An 18,716-nucleotide genomic window follows, 5' to 3' on the forward strand; every position below is an offset into this window, starting at 1 on the left:
GGATTGAAAAGCAATCTATGAATGAGTTTACCCAATTAATAAAAATGATGTACTTCGTGTTATTTTTTTTTTTGCAGATCTCTTTCATTTCTACAATTTTAACAACTGTAATTCTTGGAATCGTAATGACAAGGGCAGTCTCCTTGGGGTCAAACATGTAAGTGCTGTTGTATCTTTGACTTTATATCAATATTTGCTGAAATATATATAGCATATTCAGGAACATAAGAAAAATACACAAGGGATGGAGAGAGGGAGAGGGTACTGGGATCGATATGTAAAATAAGAAAAAATAAATAATAAAAAACCATTTTATAAAAAGAAAAATACTCAAATACAAATATAGCCAAATATGGTGGCTCATGCCTATAATCCCAGAGCTCAAGAATGGTATCAGCCAGATCAAGAATTCAAAGGCATTTTCAGTGATATAGCAAGATCAAGGCCAGGCTGAGATACAGCAGACTCAATTTCAAAATAGAAAATAAGAAAGGAAATGGAGAAAGGAAGAAAGAAAGAGGTTATATATACATAGCAATGAGAAACACCATACAGTGAGTATTTGGAAAAATCAGAGAAAGACTTACAGTCAGTAAATGCATCAAGGGACTGGAGATGTACTAAACAATAAAGAAATTAATTTAAGCCGTGTCTTAAGGACCGCAAGGAATACTGCATCTTCTATGTGTTCTCTAAGAAAGAAAAGAGAGGGCAAACCTGGTGGACAGATCTGATTGGTAGCAGTGCACAAGGCAATGTCTTTCCCTTGTGATTACTGTTGCTCTGTAAAGTCACCTCCTTTAGTGCATGCACTTAAGAATGAAAATATTTTCAGCCTGCCACACACACACATACACATACACACACACACACACACACACACACACACACACACACACACACACACACAAAGGCCAAAAAGATATGACTCAAGTAGTTTGGAAGTCTGAGACGAGGGTGCGAACGTTCTTTGATTTTCGTAGAGTCCCTTGCCCCCTTGCTACACTTCTTTACATGGCAGCCAGCTCTGTGTTTGTTGCATGACTGCTCTCACCTGACCCTTATTACCTCCCAAAGGCCTTCTTATCAGACACTGTCACACTGAAATACCAGGACTGAATTGGGGCAAATAGCTGGGAAAGTGTAGCCCCTTGGAAGACTGCCTGACTAGGATACAAGGGGGCTCAAAAGTCAATTCCCAAGATTAATAAAGGAAATAGAAAGAAGAGGGAGAGTAGGAGAGGGGAGTGGAGGGGAGGAGAGGGGAGGGGAAGGGAAGGGAAGGGAAAGAACCGTTAATCTAGCCCTTACATACAGCCTCAGCAGCTTTGAAATGTATCTGGTTCGGTTCAACTTCCACGTGGCCATTTACCTCTTCTTTAGTGAGTACCCATCCAGCACCTACAGTTTCTGGTCATTGTACTGTGTCCTGGGAGAAAAGAGTAATAAATTGTCTAGACCTGCATCTGCTGCAGGTTGTCTTCAGCTGGATGGTTTAAAAACAGAACAAAAATAAATTCAGTACAATGTGATGAATGTGAAGTGGAAACATGAAAGGGAGCAAAAGCATTACTCAAACCAGGGCTTCATGACTTGCTTGGATCTAGGAGCGCTTTCCCAAAGAGGGGATCATGTATGATCTTGGATCTAGGAGCGCTTTCTCAAACGGGAACAATGGATGAATTTGAGAGGGTTAAGGCATCCCTTGAGGAGTAGATAGGGAATAGGAAGGGGGAGAGATAGGCACAGGAGAAGGGGAGGGAGGGGAATAGGGGTTGGTATGTAAATTGAAAAATATTTTTTTAAAAAGATTAAAAGGAAAAAAAAAGACTTCTCTGTTCTCTCTACCTTTCCCCTCCTTCATGTCTCCCCATTGTATTATATATGCCCAGTGTACAAAACCTTATAAATGGCAACTTAGAATAATTTTTCAATATAAAGTTTTCAATTACTATAGTTAAGTCTCACATAATCACCATTTTGCTTAAATTGTTACTTGTATTTTTTTTACTGCATGAATTATCCTTTTGTTCCTGTAACTCAGTTTTTGAAAACCAGGATGGGATTTAGTATCAGTGCAGTAAATACTGAGAAAGAAGCAACAGAACTGGCCATACACCTCTGTGCTTCCATATGTGCACTTCCTGAGCCTAAATATTTGGCTGTGGGTCACTGCATCAGTTACTGGATGTAGGTTCTATGATGAAAATTAGGGTAGTACTAATCTGATTAAAGGGGAAGGCCTGTTCAGATACTCTTTCCACTGTTGGTAGAAGTCTTATCTGGGGTCATCCTTATGATTCCTGAGAATTTCTCTGGCACCAGATTTCTCTCTAATACCATAATGACTCCCTCTATCAAGATGTGTCTTTCATTGCTCTCCAGCTCTGTCCCTTGGTCTTCTTGATCCCTCAGGTTCCCATCCCCCTATCCCTTCTATTCTACTTCTCCTCCCAGTTTACCCAGGAGATCTTAACTATTTTCCCTTCCAGGGGCCCTCCATGTATGTCCCTCTTAGGGTCCCCCTTTTTACCTACCTTTGAGAAATTAATGAATCAGAACTCAGTTATGGTCCAGAAGTAGCAAACATTGATTCCCCAACTCCAGTGCACATTATACTCACCTGACTAGCTAGAATGACTGGGGTGCCAGGGCCCTACCCATAGAGGTTCTGACTCATCTGTCTAGGGACCAGGACTCCTTATGTAACATTTACAGGATCCATGAGCAAGGAGCTAGACAGAGGCTCTAACCCCGAGACTGGCAACAAACATACCACAGCTGCACCTACTTCCCAAAGTGAAACCAGAGAATTTTCTTTCTAACTGCTGCCCTATAGTTGATAAATCATTCCTCGTTTGTGTTTTTAAGTTTTTTGTTTTTTTTTTTTTTTAATATGGAACATGCCATGTGACAGATCATTAAGAATACAAAGAGAAATTCAATGTCTTTACTCTCAAGAGTCTTCCAATTTAGTGGGGAAAGTAATACTGTAGATAACTGTCAGGGGAAAAGAGGAAGGGATGAGCATTTCCTGTCTGGCTAAAAGAGCAGATGTGGTGGTCAAAGAGCTTAAAGAGCTATTTGTTTGTCTTGGTCCCAAACAAAATGTAGTCTTAATTTCCTCTACTGGTGATATAATATTTTATCTGAGACTGAGTCTTTATAATAATGGGGGAATATTTATTTAACTCTTCCAATATTTAGATGTCTAAGAACTATGTTCTCTCATAAGGTGCCACCCTTTATTTCTGTTTGAACAGTTCTGCAAACAACTTCTGCTTGCCCTATTTACAATCAGGCTAATGAAATCTGTGTAGAGGCTGGCACAGAAGCTAGTCAAGCAGGCTTCTTTCTGAAAATAAGACAGGCATAGATGCTTACCATCCATAAAACATGAGAAATCCAATACACCACATGTGCTTTTCTTCATTTTCAGTTCAGATGAGTGATCAGAAAAACTGTAGGTTTTTCTCCCTCTAGGTCTTCTAAAATGGTATTTGAAAAAAATGTCTTTAAACCCACTATCAGAAGACCGGCAGGTCTGTAATGGCTGCTGGTATTGACCTGGTTACCATGGAAACATCTTTTTAGTGGTTGTGTTTAAAAATAAAACACAATTCAATTTCCTTTTCCATAACTCACAGGGCCATAAATTCTGCTTTCTGATACGATTTCAAATAGCCACAGCCTCACAGCTCTCAGGTCTTCTTGGAAATTATGTTCAGTTTTATTGTATTCTCTAGGTCTTTGCTTTATAAAAACTGAAGAAGCAAGGCAATTTAATTGTTTTTCAGAAAGTTCATAAATATAAAAATGCAGTAATACACTTGGGATTTCACCTAACTCAAATATGAGGCATTATTTTAAAAAAACAAAACAAAAACAAAAAAACAAAAAACTCTACTTAGGATGTCACTAATATTCCTGTCTTACAACCAGTATGGAAATAATAACATGAAATCAAATTTGAAACCATTCTCCTTTATATGACATCTCTGTTTCAGCATTTTAATCAATAACTTAGCATTCTAAACATAACTGTAGTATGTACATCCATGCTTTTAACAAACATTTACATATACAAACTGTGCCCTAGAATACCATTAATTTCATTATTCTGCCCATTCTAAGCCTAAAATTCTACAACTCAATAAACTAGAAGGGATTCAAGAGAGAACCAGGAAATGTGGGTAAAAATATGAAAAAGTACATATCTGAGGAGGAGAATGATTAGATTGAAGGGTGTGGATCACTGAACTTTTACTAACACAACTATAAGGCTAGTTGTTGGGTGTGGTTATGGGAATGGTTGTATCCAGCAGCTCAGTTAATGAAGTCAGGCACAACTTTTCTTTTCATCTTTGTTCTTCTTCTTCTTTGAACTTCTTGCTGTCACAAGGCAACAGCAGGCATTCTCAACGCATATCTATTCAGGTCTAAGTCCACAGAAAGAGAAAGAATTTTCCCTTTCAGGGGATTCCTCTCCACTGCAAGGATTTTTTCCAGTTAGCTCTGATGAGGATCAGTAAGGATTCTTATCCCAGGATCTGTGCTGAATTGCCTGAGATCAAGTCACAGGTTCCCACCCTCGGAGCTAAGAATGGGGTCACTGTGGCCAGTAATGCATCCAGACTGAATAGGAAAATGAGTGGTCCCAAAAGACATCAAAGCATCAATGATCAGAAATATGGAAGAGACACTGTCCCCTGAAAAATGACAGTTATACTAGGTTGTGGAGCAACAGAGGCAGGTGCAACCCAGTCCTCCTTTGTGGGTCTACTAAAGTTTATTGAGGGTTAGAGCTGGAGATAGAAACATCGGGAAATGAAATAAAACTAATAATTCTAACAAATATTCATAGTATTAAAAAATTAGGGGATTGGGGAGATAATATGGTCAGTAATTTGTCTGCATCCCAAGCAAGGCAGCCTGAGTTCAAATCCCCAGTACCCCTATGAAAAGCCAAATCATTGGTGAATATCTGTAATCCTAGTGCTAGAGAGATGGAGACAGGGAAATTCCTGGGCTTGCTGGCTAGTCAGTCTAAACCAGCCAACAAGCTGCAGGTTCATTGGAAGGACCCATCTCAAATGGTAAGGTGGAAAGTAACCTAGGAAAACACTCCTTTTGGCCTCTGATCTTTACATGCACACATTCTTATACACTCTGATAATTATGGTCCCCTGCAAATACAGACACAAAAACATATACACTAATACCAACAGTGAAAATAATAATCAATATTTGTAAAAGCAAAGTCCTACTCTATTCCCACCTACCTGTTTGTACCAAATCAACGAACACTTGAAGAGTTGGCAGGGGAATCAAACGATAGATGATAAATAAGAACCAAAGGAAGGTAATATCTTCCGTTAATAACAGAACACATTCATGATTACAAGATTTTTCTCAGGGATCATTTTTTTTTTTTTTTTTTTTTTTTTTGTATGTAAGACCAAAACTAAATTTTGGCAAAAAAGATTAATTTTTCTGAAAATGTAAATCTACTTTTGAAAATTTTAGTTAAAATAAATGAATTCTGTTTTGGCATTGAGAGTAATCGAGAGCACCGATTTTCCCAGAGCCGGACACAAATGAGCTGGGAAGGCAGACAGCGGCTGAGGAGCCTGCTGGGAGCTGGGTGGTGGTCAGGTCTGCTGGTTCTTCAGCTTTTGACAGAAAACAGGAAACCCTGAGCTGTGTCTGGGGGTATCCAGAGCATTTAACTCTCAGCTGTGTCTGGTGGAAGCTGTTAATTTATAAAGTGTGTAAGAAAAAAAAAATCAGGTTCTGGATTATTGGGAAGCTATCCCCCCACTCTCCCCCCCCCCCCAACTTAAGGGTTCAAGTGCTCTTAGAAGGCAAAAAGTCCCTAGCCTCCTGACCCTGAAGTACCATTTCCTAAGACCCAGGAGCAATACCCTGTTATTTATTTGAGACAGGGGCTCAATATTTAGCTCAGGCTGTCCTGAAGTGCTCTGTGTAGACCAGGCTAGCCCCAAACTTACAGACATCCATTTGCCTCTGCCAAATGAATGCTGGGATTTCAGGTAAGACACTATGTCCAGATGTACAGCCAGATGCTTGCTTTCATCAATCTGTGAAGACAGGTTTATTTGACAGGACATCACTGCTGATTTCCTCGGCTGTTACAAAGATAACAAATGTTAAGTTTCCAGTCAAGATAAAATGTCTGGATCCAAGAATCCAAACAAACACCCACATCCAGCAGCTCACAGCCAGCTGTACAACTCCAGATCCTCATTCCAGATCCTGCTTCTTCGCCTGGCCTCTACAGGCATGCCTACACAAGGCATGTACTCCCACAGACACACATATGAATAAAAACGATTAAAAATAATTTTTTTCTTAAAAAGCATACAGGACTATGTATAGCTTTGTGATTAGCATATAGGAAACACTGACTTCCATCCCCAGCACTCCTCTCCCTCACCAAAAGGACTAAACAAGAATTATATAAATTAACATCTGTTCACATATTTTATGTAAAGGAAGCAATCATTCTTTTTGAAGGCTGCAAATTGCTAAATGCCAGGCCCTAAATTATATCTTCCCTCTTCACATAAGCTTTTAAAATTAAGCGCCTTTTCCTCTTCTACCCTTCCTTTCAGCCCCCTTCTCCCTTTTCTGCATGTTCTACTCCTGCCTTTGGTTTTGTTTTAATTAGTTTACCCTGTTTGACTTTTAGACTTGATCCCTTTTGTTTCCCTGCCTTTTCCAAACACTGAGGGAGATAAGATAATGGATCAGCCTGACAGAGATGTCCTGCTGTGCCTTCTAGACAGACTGACTGCATGTCAGTTTGCTCCGGCACCACCACCCACCACTCTAGGACTCCCCTTCACCTCTTCCCTACTCTGTCAGCCTTGTACACTACACACAATCCCCTCTTGCAAAGCCACTCTTTCTCAAGGTGAGAGTCCTCTATATGACTCTCAACAGTTACAATGTAAATATCCACTTTTCCTTTTTCCCCAATGCTGTCTCTTCTGCCACCAACTTCTCTCTTATGAACTGTTTAAATTTCTTTAATAACATCTCAGGACAGAAGGGAAGTCCATGTGGCCTTTCTACTCTGGTTTAATTAGAAAGCCAAATTTAAGAGTGAGTCTTGAGAGAGAGTGTGTGTGTTTGTGTGTGTGTGTGTGTGTGTGTGTGTGTGTGTGTGTGTGTGTGTACACCCAGGAAGACCAGAAGGCTATTGTGAGCTATCCAACATGGCTCCTGGAATGGAACTGGAATCCTCTGGAAGAGCAGGAAGTGCTTTCAACTCCCAAGCCATCTCTCTAGGTTTAAATGTTTTATTATTGGCTTTCATGAAATTCTAAGTACAAATTCAATCACTTATTTAAAAAAAAAAATATGCCTTACAGAAGTTATTTCCTTTTATGTGGAATTTACACTCTGCTGTGAAGAATAAGAGGCTTGATCTAATGGAGAGGGATGGTGTATTCGTAAGGGTTCTCTAGAGTAACAGAATATAACTTTGAAGAGAGAGAGAGAGAGAGAGAGAGAGAGAGAGAGAGAGAGAGAGAGAGAGAGAGAGAAGGGGGGGTATTAAAATAACTTGCAGGCTGTGGTCCAGCTAATCCAACAATGACTGCCTATGAATGGAAGTTCCAAGAATCTAGTACTTAGTTCATGAGGCTGGATTTCTCAGCTGGTCTTCAGTAGCTATGAATTCCCAAAGAAGTAGGTTCTAGGGCCAATGAAGGAATGGATTTGCTAGCAAGGGGGAAGAAAGCAGGTGGAATGCAAAAGCTTCCTTTTTCCATGTCCTTATATTAGAAGTAGATCTTCCCACTGCAAATCAAGCAAAAATTCCTCACAGGTGTGCCCCATTTTGGGGTTTTAGTTAATTCCAGATCAGTAAAGTTGACAACCAAGAATTGTCACCATAGATGGATAAGTAACTCTCAAAAATTACCTAATTATTTACTGCAATATTTTTAATAATAATGAAGGTATAGAAGCAATCTAAGTGTCCACCCACTGATGAAAGGAAAATACAACAAACACATACAACATAATACAATTCTACCATAAAAAAATAAAATAAAATGAAGTTGTGTCATTTGCCATAACATCGAACGGGAAGTGTAAAATATGTCACAAACAGAAAGACAAGTACCATATGATCTCATTTATTTGTGAGATATTTTAAAAGTTTTTCCGAGGCAGGGCTTGGTGGTACATGCCTTTACTTCTAGCACACAGGAGGCAGAAATAGGCAGATCTATAGGAATTCCAGGCTGGCTAAGGCTGTATAGTCCCCCCCAAAAAAAGCCAACGAAGTTGCTCTCCTAAAAGTTAAAGAGATGAATGGTTGTTACTAGAGGTATGTACGTACGTACGTGTGTATGTGTGTATGTATGTATTACAAAAACATCACATGGTACCCCCATACACATGTAGAATTTTATGCAGATGAAAAAACATGATAGATTTTCTACCTGCAGGACTTCTTTACCTGTCAGTTTCTAGTTTCTGTTTCTCTATATGTGATCAGAAGACTAAAAGGAGAAAAGGTAAGAGCCAGTGTGTTAGTGCTTTGATGAAAGCCTTGGGGAGAAATCTGTGAATCAAACCTTAAAAATATTCCTTCACAGAAAACCCAAAATTGGGTATTAAGTATGTGTGCCTGTTTATACATCCAATGAAAGTTTAATTTGATAAAATCATGGAAAGCTAATTTCCCACTACTTGCAAATAATTTGAAATGCACACATTCATACCCACGCTTATTTCCCAAGCTACTTCACCATATGAAAAACATATCCAGGGGCTCAAACAATTCTGAAAGTAACAGTGTAAGTTCCCTGATCATGTATATGGGCTGCAGTTCTCTATAAAAAGGCAGTCCTAGTTGTTCATGAAATTTGCTCAAATGTCTGTACTTGACACGTTATCACTTGCAGTGATAACACACAAATGTGTTAAGTACCAGTCTGCCTCCTTAGTCTTTAAAGGTTACTATCATGTTCATCAGAGTAAACATCACTGAAATCACTCGAGTTTGATATGCTTCTTGAATGTTTATATTTATAATATTTGAGCTTATTATGAAATCTGGGCTGTTATTAAACTTTCAATCTTTTATCTTACTGTTCCTAGAGCTTCAAAATGTTCATGGTATTTCCTCTGTCTGCACAAATATAGATTTGAATTCCCCTGCACTGTTTTCATTTGATTAGTCTATGGACATAGGTCAGCTGGTAGAGTACTTACCTGGCAAGCACAAAACTCTGGATTTGATCTCCAGTACCACATCAAACTGGGCATATTGGTGCATGCCTGTTATCCCTGCTTTCTGGAGCTGGAGGTCATCCTCAGCTATATAGTGAACTCTTGGCTAGACTGGGCTATATGCCACAAAAAAAAAAAAAAAAAAGAAAGGTTGAAACTAAGGAAACCTAATGTAACAGGTTGCAGTGGCCACACTTGTCCATCCATTTCTATTTTAGCACTTAACAATTGAAGCAAATGACATGATGGGATATATCTGTAAGTCCGATTACTAGGAAAACTTAATCAGACAGATGGCAAATTCAAGGACTGCCTGGGCTACGAAGGGAGTTGAAGGCCTGGCTGGCCATTTAGACTTAGCAAGATCCTATTTCAAAAAAGTGGAAAATATCCGGGGATATAGCTCAGTGGTAGGATGCTTGCCTAGCATGAAGAAGTTCATTTCCCTGGTATCTGACACACAAAAAATTAAGATTAATGTTTATTAGCTTGGTCTTGATTCCTTCCCTACCAACTGATTCACCCATTGCTCATCATGCTTTATTTTTCTTATTGAATCACAGAATATTTACTATAAATGAGGTAATAATCACTTCATTGATTTTGTGTGATTAATCCATAATCCCTTTCTCCAGTTAAATATCTATATTCTTAACTGTGCAAATGGATTATATTGTTTACAAATGTTTTACACTACCTTTAATTGATTTTGTCATTTACCAATCTTTGCCTTAAGATTCTGATATTATCTTTTTTTTATATAATTTGTTCTTCAATACACTTTATCCTTTGAATACTAATTTGGGAGAATCGGCATGTATGTAATATTGAGTCTTTCTTGCAGAATATAGACATGGTATATCTTTACATTTCTTTTTATCTTTAATAGAAGTATAATATGGTGTTAAAACTTCCTTTAAAATAGGGCTTTTTGTTGTCAGTACCGCTCTTTAAAACATGTCAGTTGTCTACATCAACTTTACTGGTGTGTGTGTGTGTGTGTGTGTGTGTGTGTGTGTGTGCTGAATTTATATTCAACCTTCTGTTAAATACCCCATGAACGCCAACAGCTGACCACAGGAACCCTAGAATTGTCTATGTTCACAATCATGGTGCGCACAAATAAGCTACACTTTTTTTGGGATTAGGCATTTTCTCATTGACTTCTTGAACTAAGTGAGAACCAACAATTGGATATGAAATCGTCTTTTCTAGTTTCTTCTTTTAGTTGTAACATTTCTACCCTTTAAGTTCCACATTCATTACTTATATGTTTGTTGTAGATTTTCTTCCCTGGGATAAGGTAATTCTTTAACAGCTTGCTGCGTGTGTTGATGAGTATAAAGATGGAATCATGAGTTTTTATATATGGGCTAAAATCCATATGCCTTCCCACACTAATCTATTAATGTGTTAAACACATTAACAGGTGTTACTATGAGACTACTCTGGCAGTGATTAGGAAGGACATTTTTGGTGACATTTTAATCATATACATTACTTGGATGCATTGTTAATATTTCTGTATTTGACATCTATAGTCTAAACATAGAAGAACCATAACTTCATTTGTTTTCATACAGGCTGGGTATCAAAATTAATCACATTGCATAAATTATACCAGGGAGATATATCCATTCCTTCTCACCTCTCTTTCTTCTCTGTCTCTTCCTCCCTCCCTCTCTGTGGAACTAATTGTTGCTGAACTCACTCCTAGGTTGTTGCAAATGATTGGAAGGCAACATCCCATTATTCCTTTTCCTAGATTTGGAATACATTACTCACTCAATATATTAGAAACTTAGATAGTCTTCAGTTAGTATTGCCCAATGTGGATCATTTTATAAGTATATTAAATAAGTGTGCACATTGCACATTAAAGCTGGAATTTGCCCGGCTGATTGGAAAGAGCCTTGGAGGCAGCAGGTGGCAGTAACTCCTACTCCAAGAGCAGATATTCCCAGCAGGTCAGGGAACAGTGGGAGGCCTCCTCTCAGACTGGCTTTTCTGTAAGGCTCTTTTTCCCCCCTTAGAGCTGTTCGTTTCATTTATAGAAAGATGATATACTGCACAAATTCCACAAACTTTGACAAAGCAAATTGAAGTCATTTGTGCCCTCTTCATACAGACAATGAGTAACAAACATGGAAGTTGAGTTTTCATCTTGAGAATTCCCCTTTTTATTTAACCCTCCAGGACCCTCATGCTCTCTAGTGAGCATCTTGTCTATCTCCATGCATTCTTTTGAGTCTCATTCAAACCTGTCTATAGAAGTATGTGATATTTGTGAACATTTATCTACCATTGAATGTGTAAGAAAGAGTATTAATCAATATTAATAAATAGTACTGATAAAACTAATAACTACATATATGTTGAATATATGTTGTCTTACAATCCCTCTTTCAGAAGATTTACATGTTTTATTTCATTTAATCTGTAAAATAACTTGGGAAATTAGATACTATGGTTATTCTCATTTCACATATGCAGAAATTGAAACACAGATCAATTAACTTAACTAAAAGAATACCTTAGCCAACAAATAGCAGAGTCCAGAAGAACAGACTCAAACCTGTACTATTCACTATTACTGGAAGTAGAGGCAAGAGTATTTACTAGGCAGGTCAGTCCATGCTGATGCTGAACATTTAATTCCACTAGGATATGTTGCTTGAGGATTTAAAGTGAGTGACTAACTGGACATGATAAAGCCACACTTTTAAGCCCAAACTATAAAAGCTAAGTCAGGTGGATCACAAGTTTGAGGCCAGCCTGGCTAGACAGTGAGACTCTCTCAGAATAAATGAATGAATGAATGAAAAAAAGCAATAACTTCTGGTGTGTGTGTGTGTGTGTGTGTGTGTGTGTGTGTGTGTGTGTGCAAAACTCCTTTAAGAAGAACACTAACAGGTGGAAACTTGAGACCAATATCTGAAGAGATTTTGAATGAGCCATGCCAAGAAGCTAAGCAAACTAGATCATAATGCAGAGACTATCTTAACGTTAGATGAAATAATTCTTTTGGTTTTGGTTTGGTTTTGACACAGGGTCTCACTGTGTGGCCCTGGCTGGCCTAGAAATCACTTTGTAAACCAGGCTAGCCTTGAATTCATAGACATCCACCTGCCTCTGCCTCCTGAGTGCTATGGCTAAAGGTGTGCACCACTATGTCTGGCCTTAATGATGATAATTCTTGAGTGCACCTGCAAAAAACAAATGGACTAGAGTATATTCTCCAAGAAATAGTCAGTACCCTCTCAGCTTCAACTCACATAAATTTCAGATTAATTAAATCTGAAAAACTGAAGAGGTGAATAAACAGTAGTTACAGGATATTGGTAATTTAATATCTCCCCCGGGATCTTGTGAGAAGACTCCATAATAACTCTGTTGTTAAACTGATTGAGCAAATCAATTCCCCCAAAAAACATGGTCAGTGCATACTTTACATGTATAAATATAGACTCTTTCCAAGCACTCACAGGCATTTTAGAGTGCTGGGGTTGAGGAGATGCTGATGTCCCCAGGAAATGTATGTTGATAAGATGAATGGAAGCCCTTATTAATATCTTTCTTTTTTGGCAAGTTATTTTATATGGATAGGTATTTTTCCTGCTTGGTGGGTGTGTGTGTGTGTATGTGTGTGTTTGTTTGTGTGTGTGTGTGTGTGTGTATGTCTGTCTGTCTGTCTGTCTCTGTGTGTATCATGGGTATCTGTGCTGAATTGCCTGAGTTCATAAGAGGGCATTAGATCCCTGGGAATTAGAGTTACAGATGACTGTGAGCCACCATGTAAGTGCTAGGCATCATACCTAGGTCCTCTGCAAGAATAGCAAATGCTTCTAAACTCATCACCGTCTCTCTCACCCCCTTATTAAGTTCCCATTGAAAGATACTCAATTCTCATGTGCAATGCTATTTCTTATTCTCCAATAAACTATTATTATACTTGTTTAACAATGTATCTAATTAACTGATTTTCTTCTAGACCAAAGACAGAAGATGCTTGGGTGATTGCAAAACCCAACGCCATCCAGGCTATCGGGGTGATGTCTTTTGGTGAGTACCTGGCTTCACAATCCTTCCTCAGTATGATTCCATCCGTGAAGAGGTGCTGTTCCCGGTATGCCTATAGCAGGTCTTTTAAGTTTGGATTCCCCCTTACCAGCACACAATCTGGTTTGTGTTAATATAAAATTAGACTCAAACCTTTCTTGCCTGTTATTGGCCTTCCTCGTTTGTTACTAAAATTTGCTTCTAATTGGAGAAAAGTGTTTCCCAGCTGGACATTCATTACAGTTAGTGTGTTTCCTAACTGGGAAGTCTAGCAAATGTCATAGACACCTTCAAAGTTGCAGAAAGGATTAATACTTGGCTGGATATCTATATCTCCTCTATGTTCCTGATGCCCAGGAAAGTCACTTACAGATTTTCCTTAAGATAAGAAGGGCCATTAGAAAGAGGGAAAAATGGAAGAGAAATTGGACAGGCGTTGTTCATGTCGACAGTGGCATGAAGAGATCAGGCAAGCCTTCTGTGTAGTTTCTCATTTGTAGGCTTATTAGAACACTTACTCTCTGGATTATTTAGTGTTACAAAATTAATATATTTCATTTTAGGTACTTGAAATTCTAAGGCAATATGCATCTCTCGACTTTTCAGAGGACACAGTCCCACAGTGTCCCCAGTAATGATTTTTGTTTTCTTTTATGTTACAGCATTCATTTGCCACCATAACTGCTTCCTAATCTATGGTTCTCTTGAAGAGCCCACGGTAGCTAAGTGGTGCCGGATCATCCACACGTCCATCTTGGTTTCTGTGTTTATCTGTGTGCTCTTTGCCACTTGTGGGTATTTGACTTTTACCGGCTTCACTCAAGGTAAAATGAGAGACTAAACCACATCCTATCTTGGTGCGTGTGTGGACTGGCACCAGCATATCTGGAGCAGTTTTCTTGGGGGTCTGTCTGACCCCAACCCGGTCCCACCAACTCTCTGCTCTACCCTTCTGCCTCTCTATGCTTGGCTCCATAATTTTTCTCTTAACCTCTGGGACTTTAATTCTGTGACCCCATACTCTCTGCTTCCAGACACATCTGTTTGTTTCCAGACATGAACTCTGGCTCCCCTCTCCACTACCAGTCTGTACTTTTCCTTTCCTGGGCACACAGAGCCTCCCAGTGCTGAGCTGATCACCTGTCTGGTTCTCGTCCTTTTGAACCTCTCCGAGTCAGCGAGCTGAACTGAACTGCCTTCCGCTGGAGGGGAGAATGACTGGACTGTACTGGCACGGGTTTCTCTCTCTCTCTCTCTCTCTCTCTCTCTCTCTCTGTGTGTGTGTGTGTGTGTGTGTGTGTGTGTGTGTGTGTGTGTGTGTGTGTGTGTGTGTTTTAATTTTGTTTCCTTCCTAAGGACTTTCTAATCCCCTATCCCACCCAGACACTGGAGTCATGCTTTTCTGTTGACAAACAGTCTGGGTGATTTCCTCATTCTCCTTCTAGCTCAGGCCTTCCTTTTCATCTCCAGCCTGTGGGATATTTCTGCTTAACTGTCTCATTCTGGACTAAATCACAAACATCATATTTCCTATAAAGCCAGTCCTTTCCCTCCCTGACTTCAAAGTGACTTCTTTCTTCTTCTTTCTCTCAGGCCTGGTAACTAGGTGGTCTTCCCTTTACTGCTTTTGATCCTGTCATCCAATCATTCAGGGTGTAATAGTCAGGGTAGCCTGACAGCAGGCCAAACGTTATGATTCATATATTCCGAAGCTTTTGCAGGTCTAGTATCTCACTTGACCTTCCCACAACCCTTTAAAGGTAAGTGGAATAACTAGTTCTACTTCCTGCTTATACAGAAAGAGAAGTAACTTGCCCCAGCTGGCTGGTAACAACCAGAATGCATGTGGTCTTCTGAAGCTCAAGTTCAGATATTCTGCCCACCCTGTCTGTCTGCCTCCCCAGTTTTGATCAACACAGAGCCTCCAATAGTCTCTTAGAGTCTAGCTCCTCTTGACTCAGTTTTCTGTGACACTGTGGTACTCTTGGGGTGCCTTTGATCTGCACAGAGATCATAATTCACTGTGCTTGTGTGCATATATTTCTCAGAAAATAAGAAATATTTTTAAAAAACTATAGATAATGTGGTACCAATGCAGTAATATATGTGTATATATATATACATATGTACATACACATACATATTGTGATATATATCATATATATGTTCCAACATATATATGTGTGTACATATGTGTATATATTCATTCCAGGATAATGCAGTTAAAAGCAACCTTCAAAGTCTAGATAAGACCTGTTTCAAGCACTGCCATGTCCCAATCACAATTGCTACATAGTATGCCAAGTTGAACAGCCTAAGGGCTCCTGCATACAGTTTATAGATGTTTGGTTTTGCTAGTAATACCTTCCTAGTGTTTTTAGCAGTGGTAATTGCCTGACTGTAATTAAGTATGTATGACAGCTGTGCATAGTCACTAACATCCATAATCCCAACACATGAGAGGCCAAGGCAGGAGGATGGCTAGCCTGTGCTACACAGCAACACTTTCTAAAAGAGAAGTGTGACAGGAGCTCCTTAAGCTGAGTGTGTCCACACGTACCTGTTCTGGGACGTGGGGAGAGACAGTATGATCACTTGGGCTTCCTGGCTGCCATAGCCTATCCTCAGTGAGAGATTCTCTTAAAAATAATAAGGCAGAGCATGATAAAGCAGGGTACCTGATGTCCTCTGCTGGCTTCCAGAAGCCCATGCACAGGTGCAAATACCCACACACCTATGTGCATACACTACATACATTCATACACACACACACACACACACACACACACACACACGTTCTATCTCCCACACACATCTTTATATAGTAAAGCTGACATGTGTTTGGTGTCATTGTTCTTGCCCTTGTTTCCCCCCCCCCCCCTTTAGCTATAATTCCCTGACACTCATTTAAGATTCCAGCTAAAATGAGCTGACATTTGCTTCGTTAGCTCATTTCTCTTTAGGTCGATCTGATGATCTTTTTTTGTGCAAACTACATGTTCCCCTGTTCATTGGGTTAAATTCAAGCCAATAAGGCAGCAGGAAGCCTAGCATCCCATTGCTAGATATTGTGACTTCAAAACAGACCCAGGGCCTGGTTATTAGGGGAGGACAGCAATGGGAACCTCTGTTCTTGGGTTTCTCACAGTATTGGACCCTCAATCAATGTTGAAGCTGTTCTCCGCCATTACTGCTTTGTGTTGTCATCTTCTTCTGCCCAGAAGGAACACCAGAAAAGTCAGACATATATGGTGTTGCTGGTGGAGGGAGGGGACATGGCCACTTGAAGTGTGTCTTGGAAAGAGGAAGTGCAAATGGTTGCCACCTCACTGGCCGCCTCACTGTTTAATACAAACAAGCAGAGTTACTTGCAGCAGTGTGGGAAACTATGCAGCTTTCATCTAATTTTCTAATTGGCTTAGTTGAGAAATGGCAACTGCTGTGTCCAAACTTAACCATATATGTTTAGGAAGTAAAGAGGCCTGAAGAGAGCTAGATATATATACTGTTACTTCGTTCAGAAATCATTAAACTTAGTGTCCTTTCCTGGAATTGGTCTTATTTTCAAATTTGAGCCAGTGAAATCTGCATTTACACTTGGGTGCATCAAATGACATGAAAGACAGTGTACCTTCTGAATTTCTTGGCTTGGCCCTGAGCTTATGATCTGGACCTATACCTCAAGTGCAGGAAACTCAGTTCCCCACATGGCCTGGTCCTACTCTTCCTTGTGGGATTGTCCTCCACCTAAAAATAGTATTTCAAAGAGAAATTTGTTTATTTTAATAGGCATTTGTTTAAAATAACACAATCACCAGGAACAAAGACCAGAAGCCATTTATAAAGGCAGTGCATAAGAATTTAGGGAGTTGATTCTGTTATAAATAAATAAAAAAAAAAACCCACAATGGACAAAGTGTTTTTTCAAAAATTGGCACAACTTAAAGGCAAACTTTCCAGATAAATAAAAACTCTACCAGTGATGACTATACCTTCAAGTGGAACATGTACTAATTTTAATAGCAGTGACTAAATGCAGAGCTACAGAAGGCAGTGTGCTGTACTTCGATCTGGCAATCTATTTTTTTAATTATATGAAATGAAGTAATAGGTTGCCACTTTTATGCAAAAGAATATCTCATTTGTTAGTTACCCCCAATACCTTGCAAATAAATATATCATTCTTGTCCTCCAGGAGACTTATTTGAAAATTACTGCAGAAGTGATGACCTGGTGACCTTTGGAAGGTTTTGTTTTGGAATCACTGTCATTTTGACATACCCGATTGAATGCTTTGTCACTAGAGAGGTAAGCATAGGCTCTTCTCAGCCCTTTGCCCTGCACTGCTCTACTACATTTATTTACAAAGTCACCAATAATTCAATATGTAAACTCCCTAAAGTCATGATGACAGGTGATAGATTCATACAACCTTCTCTTTAAGCTGTATGTATCAGAATCTACAAATGAATCATCTACAGATGACTATTGTTAGGTACCAAAGAAACCTGAGACAAATGGCTTGCCAGGTTACCTCAGCACTTCTCACCCCCACCCCCTACCCTAAACCTCTCCATCCCCTGGCCTTCCCTTCCCTTTCCCCAGCTGCTGATTCCTACTTAATCTAGCCATTTCAGCCAGGTGCTCACTTGGGTAGCTTGCCTTCTCTTCTCTTCTCTTCTCTTCTCTTCTCTTCTCTTTTATATTGTGACTGTAAATCCAGGGTTGAATCTAGATGATCATAAACACAAACATACCTCTTGGTTCCCAAGTGAACAGAATCCTTCAGAACCACCAAACCAAAGTGGTCGTCTTCATTTTTAAAGGAATGAAAAAACATATTTAAGGATGAAAGTTAAAAGAAATTGTTCTCATTTTTGCTACGATCTTTCCTAAGTCATTGCTTATTTACCATAGGCCAGACAGAGTACTTGACTGTCTGTTTGAAAAGTATATTATGTTCCATGGAGAATCAAACTTCAACTTAAACCTTTAGGTCTATAGATATTCTTTGATGTATATTTTTCTATAAATGTTTTATGTAAACTTTAGATGTTTACAAAAGCAGGCAGTTACGTAGACAAATGAGAATCTATCCTTGTGTAATTAACACTGGGTAACATGGCTTGTCAGGAATCTCTAATGCTGTTGGCTAGATAGCCACTGTGCTGAGTTGCAGCACCTATAAGCACCCCGTGGAAAGGGCTGAGTCAGGATCTATCCCTGTAGGCTGTTAATGCAATGCATTGTGTGACTGCCTGTAACACATGAAGTGAACCACCAACAGAGCCTTAAATCCCCTATCTAATCCTAAGGCTTCTCACTGCAGGCCAGTTGTGGTAATGAGAACCAGTGCTGGGACACAGAGAGGGTGTTCAGTGCTGTGC

At 39.4% G+C, this 18,716-nt stretch overlaps 1 protein-coding gene across 1 annotated transcript in view; it reads left to right on the forward strand.

Annotated features, from left to right (window-relative positions):
• The window catches only part of Slc38a11 (solute carrier family 38 member 11), a 40,591-nt gene that overhangs the window by 9,540 nt on the left and 12,335 nt on the right, over positions 1-18,716 (forward strand). Inside the window, exons 6-9 of the mRNA XM_051183994.1 lie at positions 78-157; positions 13,262-13,332; positions 13,992-14,153; positions 17,525-17,637. Of these exons, the coding sequence (XP_051039951.1) occupies positions 78-157; positions 13,262-13,332; positions 13,992-14,153; positions 17,525-17,637 (426 nt within the window). The remainder of the gene's footprint in view (positions 1-77; positions 158-13,261; positions 13,333-13,991; positions 14,154-17,524; positions 17,638-18,716) is intronic.

The sequence above is a fragment of the Phodopus roborovskii genome, unplaced genomic scaffold (assembly GCF_943737965.1).
Source record: "Phodopus roborovskii unplaced genomic scaffold, PHOROB, whole genome shotgun sequence".
In the NCBI taxonomy this organism is placed as follows: domain Eukaryota; kingdom Metazoa; phylum Chordata; class Mammalia; order Rodentia; family Cricetidae; genus Phodopus; species Phodopus roborovskii.